The following is a 19,477-nucleotide window of genomic DNA, read 5'->3' as shown; positions in this document are numbered from 1 at the left end:
TCAGTCAGTGAGCCCAGGGGCTACAAATACAGGCAAAACCAGGTAAAGCGCATCATATACAACTTCTGGAAGCAGAGGCTCTTCCAGCACATTCCCAAAGGGTTTTTAGTACTGGTTGCACACTGACAAAGTGTTATGGAAAGTAAAGACAGCCTGCTGTGCTCTCCCATCCCCTGACTCACCTATGGAGCCCAAGGGACAGGGCTGCTTTGCCAGCTGGCCCTGCCGAGTCCGGGACCACATGATGTCGCGGGCTTCCATGGGGTCGCAGCTCTCTGCCCCGGATGGTGGCAGCTGGGAGGAGGCAGGTGGCAGGTGTGTGGTCATTTCATCAGGGACATCAGCCATGGGGGACGGCGTGCTGGTGCTCCTGTTCCTCCTGCCTGAGGCTGACGTGGTGGTGGTGCGGCCCGTGGTGCTGGTGGCCACGCGCGGCGTGGTGCTGGCAGTGGTGCTCCCTGGGCCCAGAGCCCCCGATGTGGATACTCCTGAAACCAAGGCAGAGCTATTAGAAAGAGGAAGGGATCCTCAAGCCTAGGTCCTGAGGATGTCCCCTCTGATGACTGCAGGGCCCTGCAGGGTGGAACTGGAGCTACGACTAAGGCAAGGCTTTCTGCACAAGCCGCCTTAGAGAGAGAAGCTGGAGCAAACAGTGAGAGAAGCACACAGGGGGGTAATGATCACTGGAGCACACCTGATTTTCCAAAAGCACCAGCATCGATGAAAATAAAGCAGCACTTTATGCCCTCACCATTTTTCTTCTTGGCATTTTAATGCAAAAATCTTATTTCCCATCTTTTAGGGAACACCTAGCAGAGAAATGCTTTCAATTGTTAAGTGTTGCTGAAGACACGGCTGGTTTGGACAGAAAAACGTTTTCCATAGTGCAATTAAAAGGAAAAAAAAAAGGCAACAAAAACCAACAAAACCCAAAACCAAACCACAAATCTATTCCCAAAATCAAAAGTGCACAGAGGGATGAACACAAGGCTGCACTCTGGAGCAAGCCATCAATTTTCTCTGAGGTTTGTGCTTTGCTGCACCATCCCAAGAGCAATGCCTGGCCCCTTGATCTGGAAGCCACGTGACACAAGCAAAAAAGCACGTCAGCCCAGCCAGATCCTCGAGACTAATGCTCAGTGGGCTAATTCATTGAAAACCTGCAATGAGCAGTCAAGCAGCAAGAGGTGGGGAGCCTGCTTTAGAAGTGCATTAACCCACTGTACATCCTGCAATAGCTGCACCAAGTACTGAGTGTGTGGGGAATATTGAGGGATGCCCACCTTACAATTACCTTATTTAACCTCCTGTTTAGACCAAGGTGCTTGCACAGACTGGAGCTTCACAGGGATCTGTCTATGGCTTGGCCTGAAATATCAGGTGGGGGAACTGAAGCAGGCTGCCCCCAACTGCTCCCCCATCACGCCTGTCATGTCACACACTGCTCATGGAAAAGTTTGCTTCTCCCATCTCCTTTGCCTCTCTCAAAGATAAGCACCCTCCAGCTTCTCTCAGCATAAAACTTTTACTCCAGTTCAGTGCCAGATATTCACAACTGCCCCCTCAATCCCTGCCTGAGAAAATTTTGGGGCTGACTGTGAAATGCAGGTAAGGAAGCAATATAAAAAGGCTTGTTTTGATCCATTCTCACTCTAATTTCCATGCTGTAACACCTCACTACCATCCCACCTCTTTCAGGATCCAAAAAGCCTTCAGTCACTGCTGCTCCATGTCCAGCAACATGAAATGGAGTTTCTACACTAATTCACCTGAGCACCAGGACACTAATCTGAAAACAGGTCTCCAACACTCAATGATCAGATTTTCCAGCCTTCTCCTGCCACCTCCCTTTCACCATGAACCCTGAGTTCAAATGAATTCTGAAAAATACAATACAAAAAACATGCAGATCCTGCATGTTTCTGCAAGATCTTTTCTCTCAGATTTCTTCCAGTTTCTGCTCAAAGCTGCACTAGGTCACCAAGCAATGATTTCCCTCTGATGTTACAGGGAGGACTAAAATTTGTAGAGAACTTCAGCAAACATTACACTTTTACTGCAGCAGGACTTAATACAAGTATGTTTTATTTCTTCATAATATAGATTAGCCTGGTAGATAGCAACCTGTAAAATTTTTCCCATTTACTCTTACAATAACAAGTTATTTTCCTTCTGCAAAATTACCTATGCCACGCACAAAGGAACTGAGTAGATACAGTGGATGCAGTTTCAAAGTCAAAGCTAGCAAACCCTGTTTAAAATTATTCTTACAGTCATGTGTGAGCATATAGAAACATACACTGAGCACCCTGGAGCTCCCCTTGATCCACACGCAGGAGATCTGCATTTTTAAGCCTAGTTTTCATTGAAAATCATTGAATATCCCACGGCATGCTGTTTTTGGAATAGCTCTGGCAAGTTTACTGTAGCAGATAGGCACAAGGGATTTAATGGCATTTTCTTTCAGCCATAAAAAAATGAGCTGTTTTATCTTTCATAAACCCCCTGGCACCAGTGTCAAAATCTCTTTGAGGGCTTGTTCTTCCAACTTTTTTCTTGTTCCACTGGGCTTTCTTGCTGCTTTTGAAAATAAACACATCCGCCATTTACATAGGACAAGTTGTAAGACGACATGAAAGAGCTGCCTCCGAGCTGCCTAACGGAGTGAGACGGATGGGATACCACTGAGCTGAGTTCAAAGGTTTGATTATTCAAAGAGTCAATTTGGTAATGAGCTCCAGCAATCATGATCACCATGCTAACACCACCCAGTTTTTCACCAGGAAGCACCACTTGCCAATTTTGCTCACACAACCGTGTGCTTCAAAAACCAAGTTAATTGGTCAGGAGGTAAAGAACAGGGGATCGGGATCATTTACATATAAATGATTCTCAAATCCAAGCAAAACCATGAAGAGACTGCAACCTGTGTAAAAGCACCTAAATCCTGCAGCACAGAACAGAGATCAAACCTCCAGATTAACTCAGGCTGCCAATAAACTGTGAATTTTTAACCTGGGGGAAAGCAGCACTGCAGCACTGCTTCAGCAGAGGGATTCTTCAGACAATGTTTCACAACACAATTTTTGCTCCAGGACAAGCACCTTTAAAAACCACCAATACTACTAGTAGAATGTAGTATAATTAGTTTATATATTTTTAGTATATATATATATATAATATAGTTTATATATTTCTAGTAAAACTAGAAATGTATAAACTTAATTACTTTATTTCCCTGTTTGTTTTTACCATGCATTGCCATATCAAGACCTTAAAGTTTTTGGATAAGACTCAGTTTTTATTCCTTACAAATCCAAGACTGCTGACTTCGATTCCATGAAGCAGAGCACTGGGATAGGAATTTTCAGTGCTCCCAAGAAAGCAATTTATGGCTGTGGAAACATTTCTTCCCCAGAAACACCCCAAAGTGATACTTCACTTTTTTCTTCCCTGCTCTATCTAGAGAGCTGGCAGTAATAGCAGAGGACTAAGTTTTGCCATCATTCAGATTAAAGCTGCAGTCATAAAAAAAACAAACCCCAAAACATTTCCAGCGTCCACAAGGGAGCAATTGCAACTCCCAGAGGAGCCTCTCTCTACTCAGGGCACATTTCACTAGAAAGAAAATAGAAATTTTTAGGTTTTTCCCTTCTCTCTTTTATTTCCCAACCTCCACATAGAGCTCAGGCTTGTGGAGGCAGATTTTTACTTGGTGGAAGGAAAATCATGATAGGGATTTGCTCATAGGGAAAAAATCTCACATAAATAATGGACTGTCTTTTCCCCCATTTCTCTCTGTTCCCCTCTCCTGAAGTAGTGACATGACAAGTGACCAGCACTTTGTATTTGTCATGAAGAAAATCCACCACATGTCATATAACCACAATGTGGTTAGGTGCTCTGCTCACCTTTTCCTAGCTCTCCCAGACATAGGACACTGCTTTCCCTAATGACTCTGACTAGTATTTTCCTATCACAAAAACAGCTCTGATTGCAAAAAAGGCTATTTGCTACCTTTTCTCTCATTTTTCTTAAATTTTGGCACCTAAGTCTCCAGCCAATAACCCGGTGTACTCAATAATACTTAATAAGAGACATCATGCACTTTCTATCCCATGAATGAAGATAACTAGGTGCCCCTTGAGCAGAAATTGCTGAGAGGATTTCCTGGGTGAGGCTCACTGGCTTTGGCAGGGTAAGGGATGACAGGAGACATCCATCAAGCTGTCCCCCTGGGGTCACAATCCACAGGTTCAGCCTGCAGGCTGCGTGCTACGAGCCAGCACTTGCTCACGTAATTGGAAGGAGAGGCTGCACTCCAAGTTCCACGCTCAAGGTCCAAGCAAACCGCGATGACTTCACTCTCTGGCGAGTCCTGCATTCCTGAGCCTGACGCTCAAGGAGGAGGGATGGGATGCTGGCAGCCAGGAGGCCCTGCCTGCTCCCTGCGCTGCACCTAAAGCAGGGCTGGACCAAGTGAGGTACAACTAATCCATCCTAATGCCAGTGCTCTCTTGAGCACGTCCAGACTCCATTATTTACACATGTTGCTGCTGCATGAAGGCAAATGAAGCACTGAAGGAGTCGGGAAGGCTGCAAGAAGCACAAAACCTGGAGGTCCCTCCCTTTCCTCCCTCCCTGTAGTTTTGCCTTTTTCATATTTGGCAACAACATCCTTTGCTTACAGCATCCCTTTTATCATTTCTCCTACTGAAAGATGGTGCAAGTTGTATTTACATAGCAAATAAGAAGGTTTAGGCATGCGTTGAAAGAAGCATCACAAAACCCCACAAACCTAATACAATTGGAGGATTATATCACAGCTGTTTTTCTCTTTCCTGTCACATAAATGCATCTCATGGGAATTAATTTTCTACAGGCATTTTCAAACACATTTCAGAACATCTTCTGAAACTCCCTAGAAAAACAGTAATATTTGAAAGTAAATATATTCCCACTTTCTTTTGCCTTTTTTTTTGTTTTCATGTGTTTTTTTCAAAGAACTCCACGTGAGGTAACAGAAGAGAATGATGAAAAGAAGCACCTACACAGACAGCACCAACTCATTAACACACTGTTGGATTGCAAAGTTACACTGAGTCTATGTTAAAGACGTCGCCCTGCAAAACCTTCTCATGGTAAATGTCTGCTGGAAGACCAAAAGCCACATGCTGGTGCCACTCAAGAGCTGCGAGCCAGGGAATCGACAAGGTGAGATTAGCCCCTAAATTATGTACAGCTCCTTCCACGTGTTTGAGAGCAACTAGGATTTATTTTTACTGCAGGCGAAGGCCAAGTCGGCCTCACATCAAACATCTGAACAGTTCTCCCCTCTGCTCACACATGCCATTATTTTGGGAAGCTGAGCCAGAATCCTGCGTGTGAACATAAGTTCACACGCTGCTTTTGGGGAAGTTGGGATTGTGGAGCTTTATTTACTGACACAAGGTTGCAAAACCCATTGATGGAAGGATTACATATGCAGTGGCCCCAGAGTGCTCAACGTGGCACATTGTCATCAACAGCACAACTGCACACAGCCCTGTGCTGTGAAAAAGGCACATCAAGTATGATACACAGCTCTTCCTTTTCCTGCCTCTTAGCTAACACAAGGGAACAAGGGAAAGCAGAGGAGGAGGATGCTGCATCTGAGAGATCTGAGAGAAGGAAGAGCCATTCCCTTGTGCACAGCTGACAAATGGAAAAATCACTTTCTGGATTTCCTTTTTTTCCTATTTCTTCTAGCAGGGGATCAGCTTTTGTGCCCAAGGCTACTCTGCTCACATATGACTGCTCTGCTGGGCTTGTGCAGATGCTGCAATGGATATAGGCCATATGCTGAGTTCCTGTGCTGAGAGGAAACCTACAGCAGCAGTCCAAGACATGGTGCAGACTCAGTTGTTTCAAGGCACTTCAAGCTGGAATCACTTAACACACTGGGACTTTCCTCTGAGTCTCAGTCTCAGCATTTAACATAAACAACAAAGAATGAGAGCTAAAGTGGGAGAAATCAGCACAACAGGCTCAAGCTCACTCAAACTGCCCCAGCTCGGACTTTTCACTGCAGCACCACTCTCAGCAAGACAGTTAATACACCCAAAAGCCACTGAATGCACCCATTTTCAACAGGCAAAAGGTATGCAGACCAGAGCCCTTTTGACACAAAACTCTGCATTTCTGACAATGATCAACAGTTCATTCCACATGCTGGATTGCTGCAGATTGCTACAGAAAGGCTGTTCTGTCGAAAACATTGTCAGTATTATTGAAAATTTCTAGGTTTTGCCTGAAAAAAATATGAACCCAAACAGCAATCTGACTGCATTTTCGTGAAATATCAACTTTTATGCTTCTGTGGGACTTCTGTGGGAGTGTGCATGTGTCAGCACTTAATACTTTTTCTGTCTCCAAACAGCTCTTAATGTCAGGTCCCCAGTTTAGTTGTCATTTGAATAAAAGAAGATACTTCTTTATTTTCTTCTTTTTTTTCTCTCTGACCCATTCTTCTCCAAGAAACTACTGGATCCTGCTAAAAATATGTAACTTCAGAGACATCAGACAGAATTTTAACTGTTATTTTACAGCACATATCTAGCAACACCAGGAGATGAATGGGTACAGCACAGGAGCATCACCTGTTGTCTTCACCATGGTCCTCTTCTATCAGAAGACAGTTCCTAAAGTCTTATCTCTGGTTTCCTGCCCAGGAGCTCTGCCAGATCCACCTTTGTGAACCTCTTGTACCCTCTGGCAACCATCCACTGAGGGTATTAAAGCCTTATTGCTTGTTCCAGACTTTGCAACCGATTCTGAATGCAGAAATTTACCTGGACCATTGTGCGCAAGACACAAAAAAATTGAGCATTTCTTTCAACATCATGCTGTAATGCTTTTAGAAATACACATGAACTATGCCCATAGGAAAAGATTACAGAAGAGATGATCTAATAGACAGTAGATCAGGATTTATTATAAATGGACAAATCTAATAGTTTTTAGTGTTCAGTTCAAGGGCTATTTTTAGGCACTCTAGCTTCAATTCACTCTGGTTCTCAAAAATACTGTCAGATCTGGTTGCAGTTACTTTGAATTTCTGGATTTAAATGTATAAAATCTGATTTTCTTTTTTTTTTTTTTTTTCTTTTCAATCCACATGTGGCTTCACACAGGGGAAAAAAAGAAGCATACAATCTTTTTTTTTTTTTAAGGACATACCAGCTGTGTGTTCTTGTTGTTATTACTGGATGTATGGAGTGAACTTCTAACCTCCTAAACAATCACTGTCCCTTGGCATGATTCACATCCATCAGAGCCAGTGGTGCAGATCTTATGCACTGTCTTCCAACCTGAATCCTTCAAACTCTATTAAAGAGAAGACTGGAAGGAATTCCCCAGTATCCCATTGTTAGAGAAATCACTTTTGATTTGAGTAACAGGTGCTGTCAGTTTTTCATTCAGAGCACATTAGAGTGCAGGCACGTGAGCACTGCATATTCACAGCTATAAGAGATTTACTGGTGGCTCAGACTGCCAGCTTTTTGGTTTTTTTTAATCTTTTAATTAATTAAACCATGTATGCTCCATCCATGCAGGCTGAAACCTACCTTTTAGTTTCTAGGCAGAACAAGCAAATGTGTAGCTGGTAAGAGGGAAACCAAATTTTTTCCATCTGTATGGCAACGGATGCAGCTTCATCTAATGTGCGTTTCCCACTTTTTGCCTGCACTTCTCCATCTTTAATTGAACAAGTTGTGTGCACTGTGCAGAGGCAGTGCCAGATGGAGCCAGTCTCTCTCCAGCAGTTCTCCACCTCTGCATTTGCAAAGAATGGAATCGAGTGCAGGAATCATAAAGTGACTGTTCACGCCCCAGCATTTTCTCATCTACCCAATCAATGTGACGAGTCCTTTGCAGTCAGGCAGTCAGCTTATACCACTGTCCAAAGCATTTCTTCAGGTGCACGCTACAAACACAACTTAATAAAAGAAAACCATCATCTTCAAATAGTCTCTGTTCAACTGTGTGTGTAATATCTCCAATCTAGATGTTAGCCAGCAAGATGGCCAATTGCATTCAGACAAATGCCTTGGACTTTCTTAAACATATCATAATCTGCCTGTGAAATGGCTGGTTAGTTGCTTTCCAATTTGTGAAATGGTTCAAATGCTGTAAATAAAAAAGAAATTGGACAGCTTTCAAAAAGGACAGATTAGACTTTTCAATTCTCAGTGTTCTGTGCTTCCAGGCTACACTCCTGTGATCTCTGTATTAATATGCAGAACCTGATTGTGTTATGCTGCTACCTTGAGGAAGAGGGCACAGTACAGTTGAGCCCAAGGAGGCAATCCACTGGAACTACAAGAAATCAGCTCCCTGGCCCCACAGCACACATGTGTGCAAGGGGTGTCAGGGAGAGATGGATGAAAATTTGTCTGGTCCCACTTCCTCCTGTCCAGCTTGGCAGATTAAAAGCAAAAAGGCTGCTTTTTGCATCACAATTCACCTCCCTTTGCACCACTACCCCTTGAGCCCAGCTTCTCTGGGGCTCAGGATTTGAGGTGCCTCCTGCATTCCTGTACTGGGCTTCCAAATCAGCCCCAATGCCCAGTGTCTCAGGTGTAAACACACTCTGAAGGTGGGCTGGTCAGCTGAAATCAAAGACAGGAAAAGGAATAAACCATAACATATCAAAGGTGGAGTTACAGCTACTCACAGCCTTCTTCCTCTAGCCCGTGTCAGGATTGGCTTCATTGGCATGCAGATCATATTGCACTCCCAGACATGAACTGGAGACCTGAGAGCAGGCCCTGCTGGCTGGACAGTACATGTTACATCCATAGTCTAGAGCAACAGGAATTATGAACCTGCCAGCACAACCTCACCTTTTGCCTTTCACCAAACCCATCTATTTCCTCCTCTTGCTACCCACTACCTATTTCAAACCTGTTTTAAAATCCAAAATCCTTCTCCAAAGCCACCAAAGGTCCTTCCTCTCTACAGGGCATTTGCTCCACTCAATATCTGACTGCACTAGCTTCTATTTCATTTATTTTTTCCATTTACTCTTGTTCCTGTGAGGAAACCAGCCTGAACTGGGGAGAGAACTGACCACTGAAACCACCAGAAATACAGAAATGGTGAGAAAGGCTGCCTTTCCTCATCCTTTGAGCATGTCCTGGTGCACCTTGGTATGGATGTGCTGTCAAGACCCCTCCTAAAAATCAGAGGGCAGGCACAGCTTCAGGCCTCTTGGTCACATCTTGGTTTGGAGGTCAGGTTAGTTCAATCCTGTCCCCAAACTTACCAGTGGCTTGCTTTCTACCCCTGGAGACACAGATGGAAAGGAGGGAGAGAAGAAAGAAGCCTATGCTAAAAAAAATACTTCACATCAACCAACCCTAGGAAGCTGACAAAACTCCCTTGTAAGAATGTCAATATTCAGCTACTTTCAGAAATAAAGCAGTTTCCCTAAAAAAAACCATAAAATGCTGCTCAGCTCCCTTTCTAAACTCTTTATTACTCATGTAGAAACGTCAATATATTGTAAAGCTCAATTCTAATAGCTATATTCATCCTGGCTCAGGGATCTGCCTAAACAATGCTTAACTACAGCACTGGTGTCTAAATTTGTTTTATAGATATCTGACTTATGCAGAGGGCTCCAACAATGAGAGCACCATTAATATTATGAAAAACACATTTACTTCAGCAAAGCAGATTTATAACAAATAAACAAACTGTGCCATATGCAGGGTGTTTTAAGGTGAAATGAACTGGGTAGCACTTTCAGGGATCTCCAGTTTTCCTAACAGACTTGAGTACTGGACACAGGCAGCTTGGTGCACTATCAAGTCCATGCTGATATCCTAAAAAGCCTGGCAACTCTCACCTATGTCCCAGAGGCTAATTTTTCATTTGAGAGAGGCCACTGGGGTGCTGGTAGCAATGGTGAATATTCATTCATATGCTCAGCACCTCAGATCTCCACCCTGAAGGCTCCAGGGCCAGAGGCATTGCCATGGCCAGTCATCTCAGTTGAAATGTCACAGCAGAAACCCAAGAAGCAGGAAGGAGCAAGCTCCAAAACATCAGAAAAGGAGGTTTTACCTAGGAAATTTTTCTCAGAGACATTAAGGGCTACCAGCTCTCATGAAGTCAGCTTTTGGCTGAGCTGTAGTTTCAGACTCTTAGCCGAGGGGCTGATGACAAGATAACAATACATAATCCCAGGATGGAAAAACTTTCAGCATTGATTTGTAGCTTTACATATGTCACCCTTCAGGTTATTCTTATTAATGGATAGCTCAGACCAGCACATTGCAAGGTCAGCATGTTTTCCTGTGTGAAGCCAAAGAATATACCCATTGACCTTTTAAGACTCAGAATTGGGCCCAGAAAAGAAAAAAGACATTAAAAACTTACAAGAAAGTGAATAGAAGTAGTGAAAAGCAAGTACTTTAGGTCAAAGTTGTATTCCTGCTTCCCCAGGTTTGGCATGTGGTTTTTACATGCAGTCAAGTGCTGAAGTTTACATGCCCAGGGGAATTTCTGGTCCAAACCAGAGGCACCAAATGCACAGAAGAATGTCCAGGTGCTGCTGTGCCAGACTAGGGATTTTCCATAATGTACTCTTGGACTGGAAGCCTAAACTGCACCTGGTCCACTTAGGCTACCAACAAAAGCATTGCAGATCCTCACAAGCAACAGCAGAACCTCAGGAAGTTGGGAACTGGCAGAAAAAAAAATGAAATAGGATGACACAAAAATGAAAAAAGCAAATTGTATCCTTTAGAGATTTTTAAGCTGTGTAATCTCCCTGCCTTTTTAAAATATATACATCCATAAAATGAAGTACCTGATGTCACTGCAAAAGCATAAATTTCATACTTTGAACAAAAGAATGATGTCTCTCATAAGGGAAGAAAAAAACCCAAAAACATATTCAACATGTGACAAAAGAGGAGAGAGAGGAGAGACAAAGAAAATCTGACCTGGTCCAATTCACATGCCTTAAAAACATAACTGCTAAATAGCTACAATTGTCTTATAGACAAACACAGACATACAGGCTTAACTAAATGTGAATGCATTTCCATAGGACAGCACAATTCAAAAGCATAACAGAAGAACAGGAGGGAAAAAAAATAGTCAAGCAGTATGTATTCAATTCTGAAATACAGCAGAGATGCAAATATACTTACAGATGTTTTCTTACTTTCAATCTAGGATAAAACTACTGCTACAGTGCATGGCCAAAGAGCTCCTATACGCTTCTAGCACACAGTCTAAACCTCATTTTACAGCTCTCACAGGTAACATAAAATAAATGCACCAGTCTACAGTGATTATTAGTTTTCCCTCTCTTCAATATCAAATATGTTCAAATGTATTTGTTTTGTAAATTTTTTACAGCAGACCACTTAGAACACATGTTGTGACCTGTAATGTTATTAGCCCTGAGCCTTTCAAATTCCATGCATGCATCAAGAAGCTTCATGAATTTGTAGGGAAGAAATATATTCGTTTTTCTAGTCATTGCAGTGTTTCACAGCTACTAAAAAACTCAAAAGCCCTAATATTTTACATTATCCAGCCAGAACTCTCATTTTGTAATAATACCAACCAAAAATCTAGCTCACTTATGTCATCAAAAGCAACTCTTCTTCCATTATCTTAAATATAAATGAGAAAAACCATACAGCTGAAGCGGACAGAATAATTTATAATGAGAGGAGATCTGTCATGCCAGTAATACCAGAAAAAAAATTGAGCATAACCTTGAACTCGTTTGGAATTGAAGGAAAAAAACAGACTTTCTAGTGTAGTGGTCAGGCTCAAGATGAAAAGGGAGGAAGAAGGTGACCTGTGATAGACCTTCGTGCACTAAGCAAGTCAAGAAATGCTTAAACCTTCAAATAAATATTAGACACATTTTGTTGCTTTTTCTTCTTTAGAGGCTAGAGCCTAAATGACCATGGGTCACAGACATGGCATTGACTGGCATGGCATTCAACCTGGAGATGGCTCAGCAAAATACAAATTCCAAGTGTAGGCACTACAGTGGCAAGCAGCTCATCCACTGTGTTTAGCTGCCACAGAGATTGTTCCAAGGCAGAAAGAAATGTGGTTTTACTTGAAGAAAAAGGGAGAGACTTGATTTAGGAAGCTGAGTCAGCCAGTTTATAGACAATAAAAGGTAGCATCAAAAGCCATTCAATTTGTCCAAGAGCCCAGGTGCTCTTTGGAGGTGCAGGAGCCTACAGGTTGGTGCAGTGCCACTGCCTTCACTGTATCAACATCTCCATTCCTGAGCCTCAGCTGAAAACTGTGCCAGCCATCAGCAAGCAGCTTCTGGCTTTGCAACCCTGAAAAGCTCAGTGTCTGTTACAGCAAATCTCCAGGCTACAAAAGAAACTGCAAACATCTCAACTATTTGCTTGCCTGTCCTTGGGGCGTTTAGTTGGTGCTGGGGAAGGCTTAAGCCTTTCCACGGACAACCAGAAAATCCGGAACTATGGCACAGATGCTAAGAACAGAGTAGTGGGAAGAGGCAGGGGAAAACTCTACCTTAAACAGCCAACCTGATGTCCTTATTTCCTTCTCCTCCTGCAGAGGACATTATTCATCACAGTCCACAACACACTCCTGGGAAGTGCTGAGACGTGCCAAGGATTACAGTAAAAGAAGAGGTGGACAGGGAAGGCTTTGATCCTCCCGTGTTGTTGCATGAGGAAATTATTTGCTAATGCAGAAGAATGAGCCCTTCTTTTGATCCAGGTTATTCCATGAGGAATCTCTTTCTGCAAAGCCTGAAACTCAGACAAGGTATTGGGCTTGAGGGACCAGTCTTCCCATCTTCTGTGCCAAGCTCAGCATGTCCACGGTACACTTCTGAGCACAACATGCAACTCCCTAATCCTCTTGGCAGCAGTCACTCCTACAAGGTCAGTCCCCCTGGCCTACAAGATGCCTTTCCAAATTAAGCTGTTATTTTCCCTTATTAAACATCAGATTTGAGCTAAAACAGCATCACTGATTCAGTTAAACCCTCACTGTCTGCAGCTCTTGTTCGGAGCAGAGCGCACAGAAATCTCATAGAGACCAAGATGCCTGGTCAAACAGACTCCAGTGAGTTGTAACTAAGGGAGATGCAACTTTATTTTAGCAACATGAATCATTTCAGGCCCAGGGACAGCAATGTGAATCGTGCTTCCTGGCTGAGCTTTTGTCTTCAGTAATAGCAATGTGCATACTGCACTGAAGACTCAAGAGCATCTCCAAGAGTGGCCAATAGACATTGCTCCCTGCCAGGGCACCCTGACCTGACACTTACTAGCCACAGATAGCTTTCATCCACTGGCAGCTGCTGATTTATGTGAGGATAGGGATGTTTAGCTCCAAGAGGAGGTACTATCCACTGCCATTTACCACCTCTGAAGGAAATGGGTAGAAATTAGGAGGACAGTAAGCCCTAGATCCAGACAGCTTTTAAACAAAACCAAGCAGTCACTGGATTTAAAATCTTCTAAGCAAAACAGGATGAGTACGTTCTAACAGAAAAGAAACTTTAAGTGTGTGCAAAGAAAACCAAATAAAATGCATAAGGAAGGGACTGAATTTAAAAGCAGATATAGATTTCTTTTCTCTCTTGCACACAAAGCAAAGACTGTTCAAGAGTGTTTAGCAATCTGTTTGGCACCTGAGGACTCCACTAGCAACATAACAGAATATTATCTGTCCATTTCTGTCAAGCTGAAGCAAGCTCACCTTCTGGTGTCTGCCTAAATGAAAAACAAAACCATGACAGAACTGACCCAGGCCAGCCCAAGAGTATGCTGGATGGGATGGGGCAGAGATGAAGAAAAAGGGAAAGCAGATGCAAAGGGTGTAAAATGAGAAAGAAGCCAAATGCAGGGACCAAGATGACTTAAAAAATTCCTTCCCCTACAATCAAATTTTGGGCCTTTCTAGGTTGCTTTTTCCTTTTTGATAGTATCTAAATCTTAAAACCAGCCTGACTGGATGAAAGCAGTACGAGTTAAGTCAGCGTTACTGAATATTTTTCCTTTGGAGACAAATTTCTTCGCAGGGATCCTCCAAGTGGTGAATGCAGTGTTATATTTCCTTCATCAGCCAACAGAAACATTGCAGTGGTGAGGCCAAGCCCTTGCAGGTGAGAGGATCACTGCTGGAAATTCAGGCTAACATTCAGAAAACCTCCAGTCTTTCCCTCTTATCCAGATTTCGCTCCCTGCACATCGAATAAAATCTCATTCATGCGGAACCTGCCTTACAGCTCTCTGGGCACAGCGCTGGCTCACCTCCACTAAAAGGGATCTTAAATCTCTATTTTTAGCTCTTTTCCTCATCCCAGGTCAGTTCCAAAACTAACCCCTGCCTGTCCCACTTGTCATTGCCTACAAACCACTTCTACATCTGCCCCTTGGGTAATGAGCTGCTCCTTCCAGTTTGGTTTCTCCATTGTCTTCCATTTGCTCTCCTTTCCCAGAAAAGGAAAGGGAACACATCCTCACATGGAGCTTTCCTCAGCCTCATGCCTGCTTCTCAGCTCTCTGTTCCCTTAACTCCAAAATGAAGGATTCTCTCAAGGTAAACAATTTTGGGTATCTCCTTTACTTGACATCTGACACTACCCCACAACCCCCCTCCAAGTCCAGTGGGCACGACTTGCAGTGTGGGGTGGCATCTTTCTGGCTGATGTGCCACATCCCAGTGGTAATATTTGCTAAATTACCACTTTCTCCGCCTTTGGAGAACCATAACCAGCAGGGAAGTGTTAAAGTCCGGTTGCAGGGTGGAAACTTCATGTATTTCCCCACACCCAGAACTGCCAGATAAACTACTCATGTTTGTGTGGACCTGTTTGTATATACTCTTCTTCCTTCTCCACAAAACAAATTACAATTAAAGTTAGCTGCATCTGATCAAACAGCACATGAAAAAGGACATCATAGTAGATTTGCACTCAAAACACCTGTCTCACTATAACTGGCATTCTTTTTAAGGTTTGGGTTTTTTTAAATAGACAAATTGAACCAAAATTGATACCCATAAAAACATTTGTGATTTGACCTTCTACAAGTTATCTCTGCTCAATCAGAACTGCAGGCAAAAACCTGTTTTTTTCCAATGATAAGCAAGCATACTAGAAAAAAAAAAGAAGTATCTTATGAGACACTCAGTTCTCTAATAACCCAACTTGAAGTCAAGGGCATCCTTCCTAGGCCAGAATACATTTTATTGAACAAAACTTTCTAATTAATTGCTGACAATATAACAGCTATGTCAGCAAAATTTTCCACACTGCCTGTCTCTCCTTGCCACTCTGCCATGCAGCAAGATGGAAGCACAACAAAGCCCTGATTAAACCTTCCTTGTTGCAGGGCATCCTCAGTTTTCTCAGTGAAATATGTGTTCAGTCCCTGCTGTCCTTGGTGGCTGAGGTTAGGCCATCTGCAGCAGGCGTGGAAATGGCATGAATGATGACAGGCAATGATTTAGCCAACATGACCCATCATTTGGGCAGCCAGTCAGAGACACAGATAATGATTATTCTTACTGCATTCATGCACAGAAGCTTTAGGATGCAGCAGGAGCAGCTGGATATGTATTCCAGGCCTATAGTCTTGGAGGTGGCATGAGGTATTGGGGAAGAAAACATCACCCCACACCTGGCAATATCACAGCATCCTCCAAAAGCTCTCAGGTAAAGAAAGGCTCATTTTATTATCAGGCTTGCAGGCCAAGGATGGAAAGAGCCATGGAGAGCTGAAGAAGTATTTGACCTCTCTAAAGTGAGACAGCTACCCAAATGCTGTCCCTGAGAACATCAATAAGTTGAGGCAGAGATGTCCCAAGGGAGGGAAAGTCAAGTGTGTGCTCCCTGTTGGAGCTTCTGCTCCATGGGTCAGTGAAGGAGCTTGTGAAGCAGAGACAAGTTTAGCTGCTTTTGTTGTTTGCAATTAGTCCCTTTGAAGTGTTACAGTCCTAACCAAATAAAGAAAACTGCCTAGGCACTGAATATTTAGGAAACCACTGTCCCACTGAGAGCAAAACAGCAGGGGGGATGCAAGGGGAATGGGCTGAGCTCAGTAGGACTCAGAATTGAGTCCTGTGCAGCCTGTGCCATTATGAGTGGGTCAGGCAGGACTTTGCAGACTTCCCTTTCTCTTCATTTTTGCACTTCATTATTTTCCCCATAGGAAAAAACAATGCAAACACAGTGGGTAAAACATTTAGGTCAGGACTTTCATAAACAGGATCCTGATGTTGGTCTCTGAACAAGTGACCTGATTTTTAAAAACACTAAGAAAGCAGTATCTCCCACTGCCTTAAACAAACACTGGCCTTTTGAGTATCAGGTTATTTAGGGGTCTCAGCCTTTCAAATCAGGCATCATCTTCTCATATCATAGACTCAGTACCAACTCAAGAGTCCAATCTAATGAAGCGGCACATGGGAGATCAGATCTAAGATGAACCCTAAAAAAATAAGACTCCCAATTTACTCAAGCCAGCTGGGAAATCCTGAGTGCAAATTAGCAAGCAGTGACTGATGTATTTACATCACACCTCAAATACCTATAATATCCAGTAAACCACAAACATCCTCCTCATACACCTCCAGGAATGCTCGATTTTGCAAGGTGCTTTTCCTAATCTCTGTCTGAGGGTGTTCCTCCTCCTTGGTGGCAGAGGGAGCGCAGTGGATGGTTTAGCCCATCAAATTTTAAATAGCTCAAGATGGCTTAAATCCCTCCCATGGCTTGCTACCTCTGTATGTGTCTCTTTGTATTTGCTGGACAGAATTAGAAGCAGGGATAGCCTTTATTATGGTCAAGTTAGATTAGTGCTTGTGGTTAGAACAGTGTCTCAGGGCTAAGGAACATCTGCTCCAGATTTGCTTTGAAACACCCAAAGAGAGCCCGTGCTGCCCTATTTCTCCCCACTCTCTGGCAGAGAGCCCTGCACCAGCCTACGTGTACCTTCTGACTCCCACGTCACTGTTCAAGTTCCAAACTGACTGTCTTTGGTGCTTGGGGGGAAAAAAAATTTTAAAAAATCATCTCCTTTCTTATCAGCTTTTGAACAAGTTTCACTGCTGGAAAAAAATTTCTATCCATGTATTTCTGAATATAGAGGACATACTCCATAAATCTCTAAAAAAATACTATGTGAAATGGAGCATTGATGGGTTTTGCATCTGAACTGAGACTGACACTCTGAAGCATTTTGCTTTGCCTTTTTACAATAAAAACTGTATCAATCATTAGCAATAGTACAACACATAACTTAGGGACATGGAGTACCACGTACTAAACTTGTTAAGCTGGTAGTGCAGAGCATGGCAGCACATAGTCCCCAGTTCAGTACAGCTTTTATATCTAGACTTACACTTAAGAGCCTAGCATGGATTTAACTCATTTCAGCCAGACACACAAACTTTTACATCCTCATTTGCTCAACTTCCCAGGAGAAAGAAGGAAAAAAAATCCACATGAACACCAGAAGATGAGGCAGGACCAACAAAGGGATCCAGCATTTCTCCCAGGCAGTGCTTACCTAACAACAGAGATCTGTCAACCTCAGGCCACATTACAGAGGACAAGAGCATGTGAAATGCATTTTGCTACACACCAGAGAACAAATGAAATAGTAAATTAGGGATGAAATGCTGCAATAGCACAAGAGTGATCCTGGTCTATCTCTGTGCCCCATCAGCTCAGCCCCAACAAGGGCTGAATCTGACTTAATCTTTCACACAAACACTGCCAAACATTGTTTCAATTGAAAAAGGCTTAAGGTGAGATTTACTTTTTTTTTCCAGAGAAGTTCCTGCCACAACCACTGTCAAGACTCTTGCATGCACTAAAAGATGACAGATACTAAATTATGAAGTGTGTTATATTTCTTTTCAAACACAACTAACTAGTTTCTTTGAAAAAGACTTGCATCATTCTAAATTTTAATTCAGCTCTTGTTTGTCTAAAACAGGCATCTTGTTTCTCTGCTGCCTCACTGTGCTGTAGTTGCTGAGGTTTTCCTAATGCTACACACAGACAAGTTGATATTTTTATATACTTAGGAAAAATAGATCAAGCTCTCTCAAACCCTGTTAGTGTTTGTCCCCTCCTTGCATCAGGAGCACATCCTGGTGACAAAAAGCTAAGCAGAGCTGAAGGTACAATGCTACAGATAAAGAGCAATAGGAAAGAAATATGTAACAGAAACAAATTAGTCTCTTAATGAAAAAGGACCCTGTTTCTGAATAAATGTCCTCAAGAGGAAGGAAAATCTGCAATGAAAACATAAGTTTTATAAAACATAGCTAATTTGCTAAATTGCCTCAGAACAGACTGGTATTTTTTTCATGAAGATTTCCATGGTGATACCACAGTTCCTCACATAAAGCACTCCAAAAGCCAATAATATAATATCTGCTGCTTTTACACCTCACTGAGACACCTGGCAGACAGCACTTCATGACCTATGCTTGTCTTCCAGGTGCTGGAGGTGATGATCCAACTTTTTGGCTGTTGGATGAGAAGAGATCCGTGTCCAGTTCTAGCTATTTCCAGTTTTGTGATTTTTTCTTTCAGCTGCCAACAAATTTTCAAACATATGATATGCCACAGATCTTGTGGTTTGGACTTCCTCCAGCACTTCACTAACATCTGCCAAATTCCTGTTAAATCCAACACTGGTTGATGAGCACTTTCCAATGGTGTGAAACTTAATGCAAGTAACTAGTGGAAGCTTGGGAGCAATTAAATTTTAATCAGAGGTAAGTTCAGTTTTCAGCACTGTGAGTTATCTCTAGTGTCTAAATAGCTAATATCTATAATAACCCTCTTCTCCTCTTGTGATCAGCAGCACGGAGCCAGAGAAAGGGAGAAAAATAACACCTTAAGAAGTGCCCTCCCCAAGAAAGCCACTCACCATATTAATAACCTATGCAGTCTTTCTCTCTGACATGCCATCTGTATCCCATACTCAGGCATGTTTTCCAGACAGGTCCAAGTATCTGCCCCTCTCCTGGCTGCCTCTCCTCAGCCTCCTGCCCAAGATGGGCTCTCATGCCCAGCTCTGTGAGCAGGCCTTTTGTCTCTCTGCTCTTCAGCATGTGTCAGGCCAAAGGAGCAGGGCTAATATTCATTTTGAAATCCCTGAGAGCTTCCTTTCACCCTCCTTCCAGCACACACCAGGTCCTTGATTGTGAGGAAACCTGGCCTCTTCTTCCAGCTGTGCCTGGAGCAGTGGGACACCCCCAACACTGCTCCAAATCCCTTCTCCCTGTGGGCTGTGAATTTACAGACCTCCTGGCAAAGTGTGCCTAATCCACAGCCTTCCCCATCCTTGTAAACATGCAGGACAGCACAATGCTTTCTCATAAAAGAAATCAAGCCTTACTACTGCTTGGTAAGTGACACATGCAAGTTACAGTCCTTTTACTA

General features: G+C 42.9%; 1 protein-coding gene across 24 annotated transcripts in view; it reads right to left on the bottom strand.

Annotated features, from left to right (window-relative positions):
- The window catches only part of ADGRL3 (adhesion G protein-coupled receptor L3), a 493,463-nt gene that overhangs the window by 104,480 nt on the left and 369,506 nt on the right, over window positions 1-19,477 (bottom strand). For all 24 annotated transcript variants that reach the window (XR_011679905.1, XR_011679904.1, XM_071431603.1 and 21 more), the window contains one exon: window positions 183-488. Coding sequence is in view for 22 of the 24 variants with exons in the window: in XM_071431603.1 (XP_071287704.1) it covers window positions 183-488 (306 nt within the window). In the remaining 2 variants the exon portion in view is untranslated. The remainder of the gene's footprint in view (window positions 1-182; window positions 489-19,477) is intronic.

The sequence above is a fragment of the Agelaius tricolor genome, unplaced genomic scaffold (genome assembly GCF_023055355.1).
Source record: "Agelaius tricolor isolate 1412-34295 unplaced genomic scaffold, bAgeTri1.0.p SCAF_8, whole genome shotgun sequence".
Classification (NCBI taxonomy): domain Eukaryota; kingdom Metazoa; phylum Chordata; class Aves; order Passeriformes; family Icteridae; genus Agelaius; species Agelaius tricolor.
The sequence above is the reverse complement of the archived record's forward strand: the minus strand, read 5'-3'. Positions and strand labels throughout refer to the sequence as shown.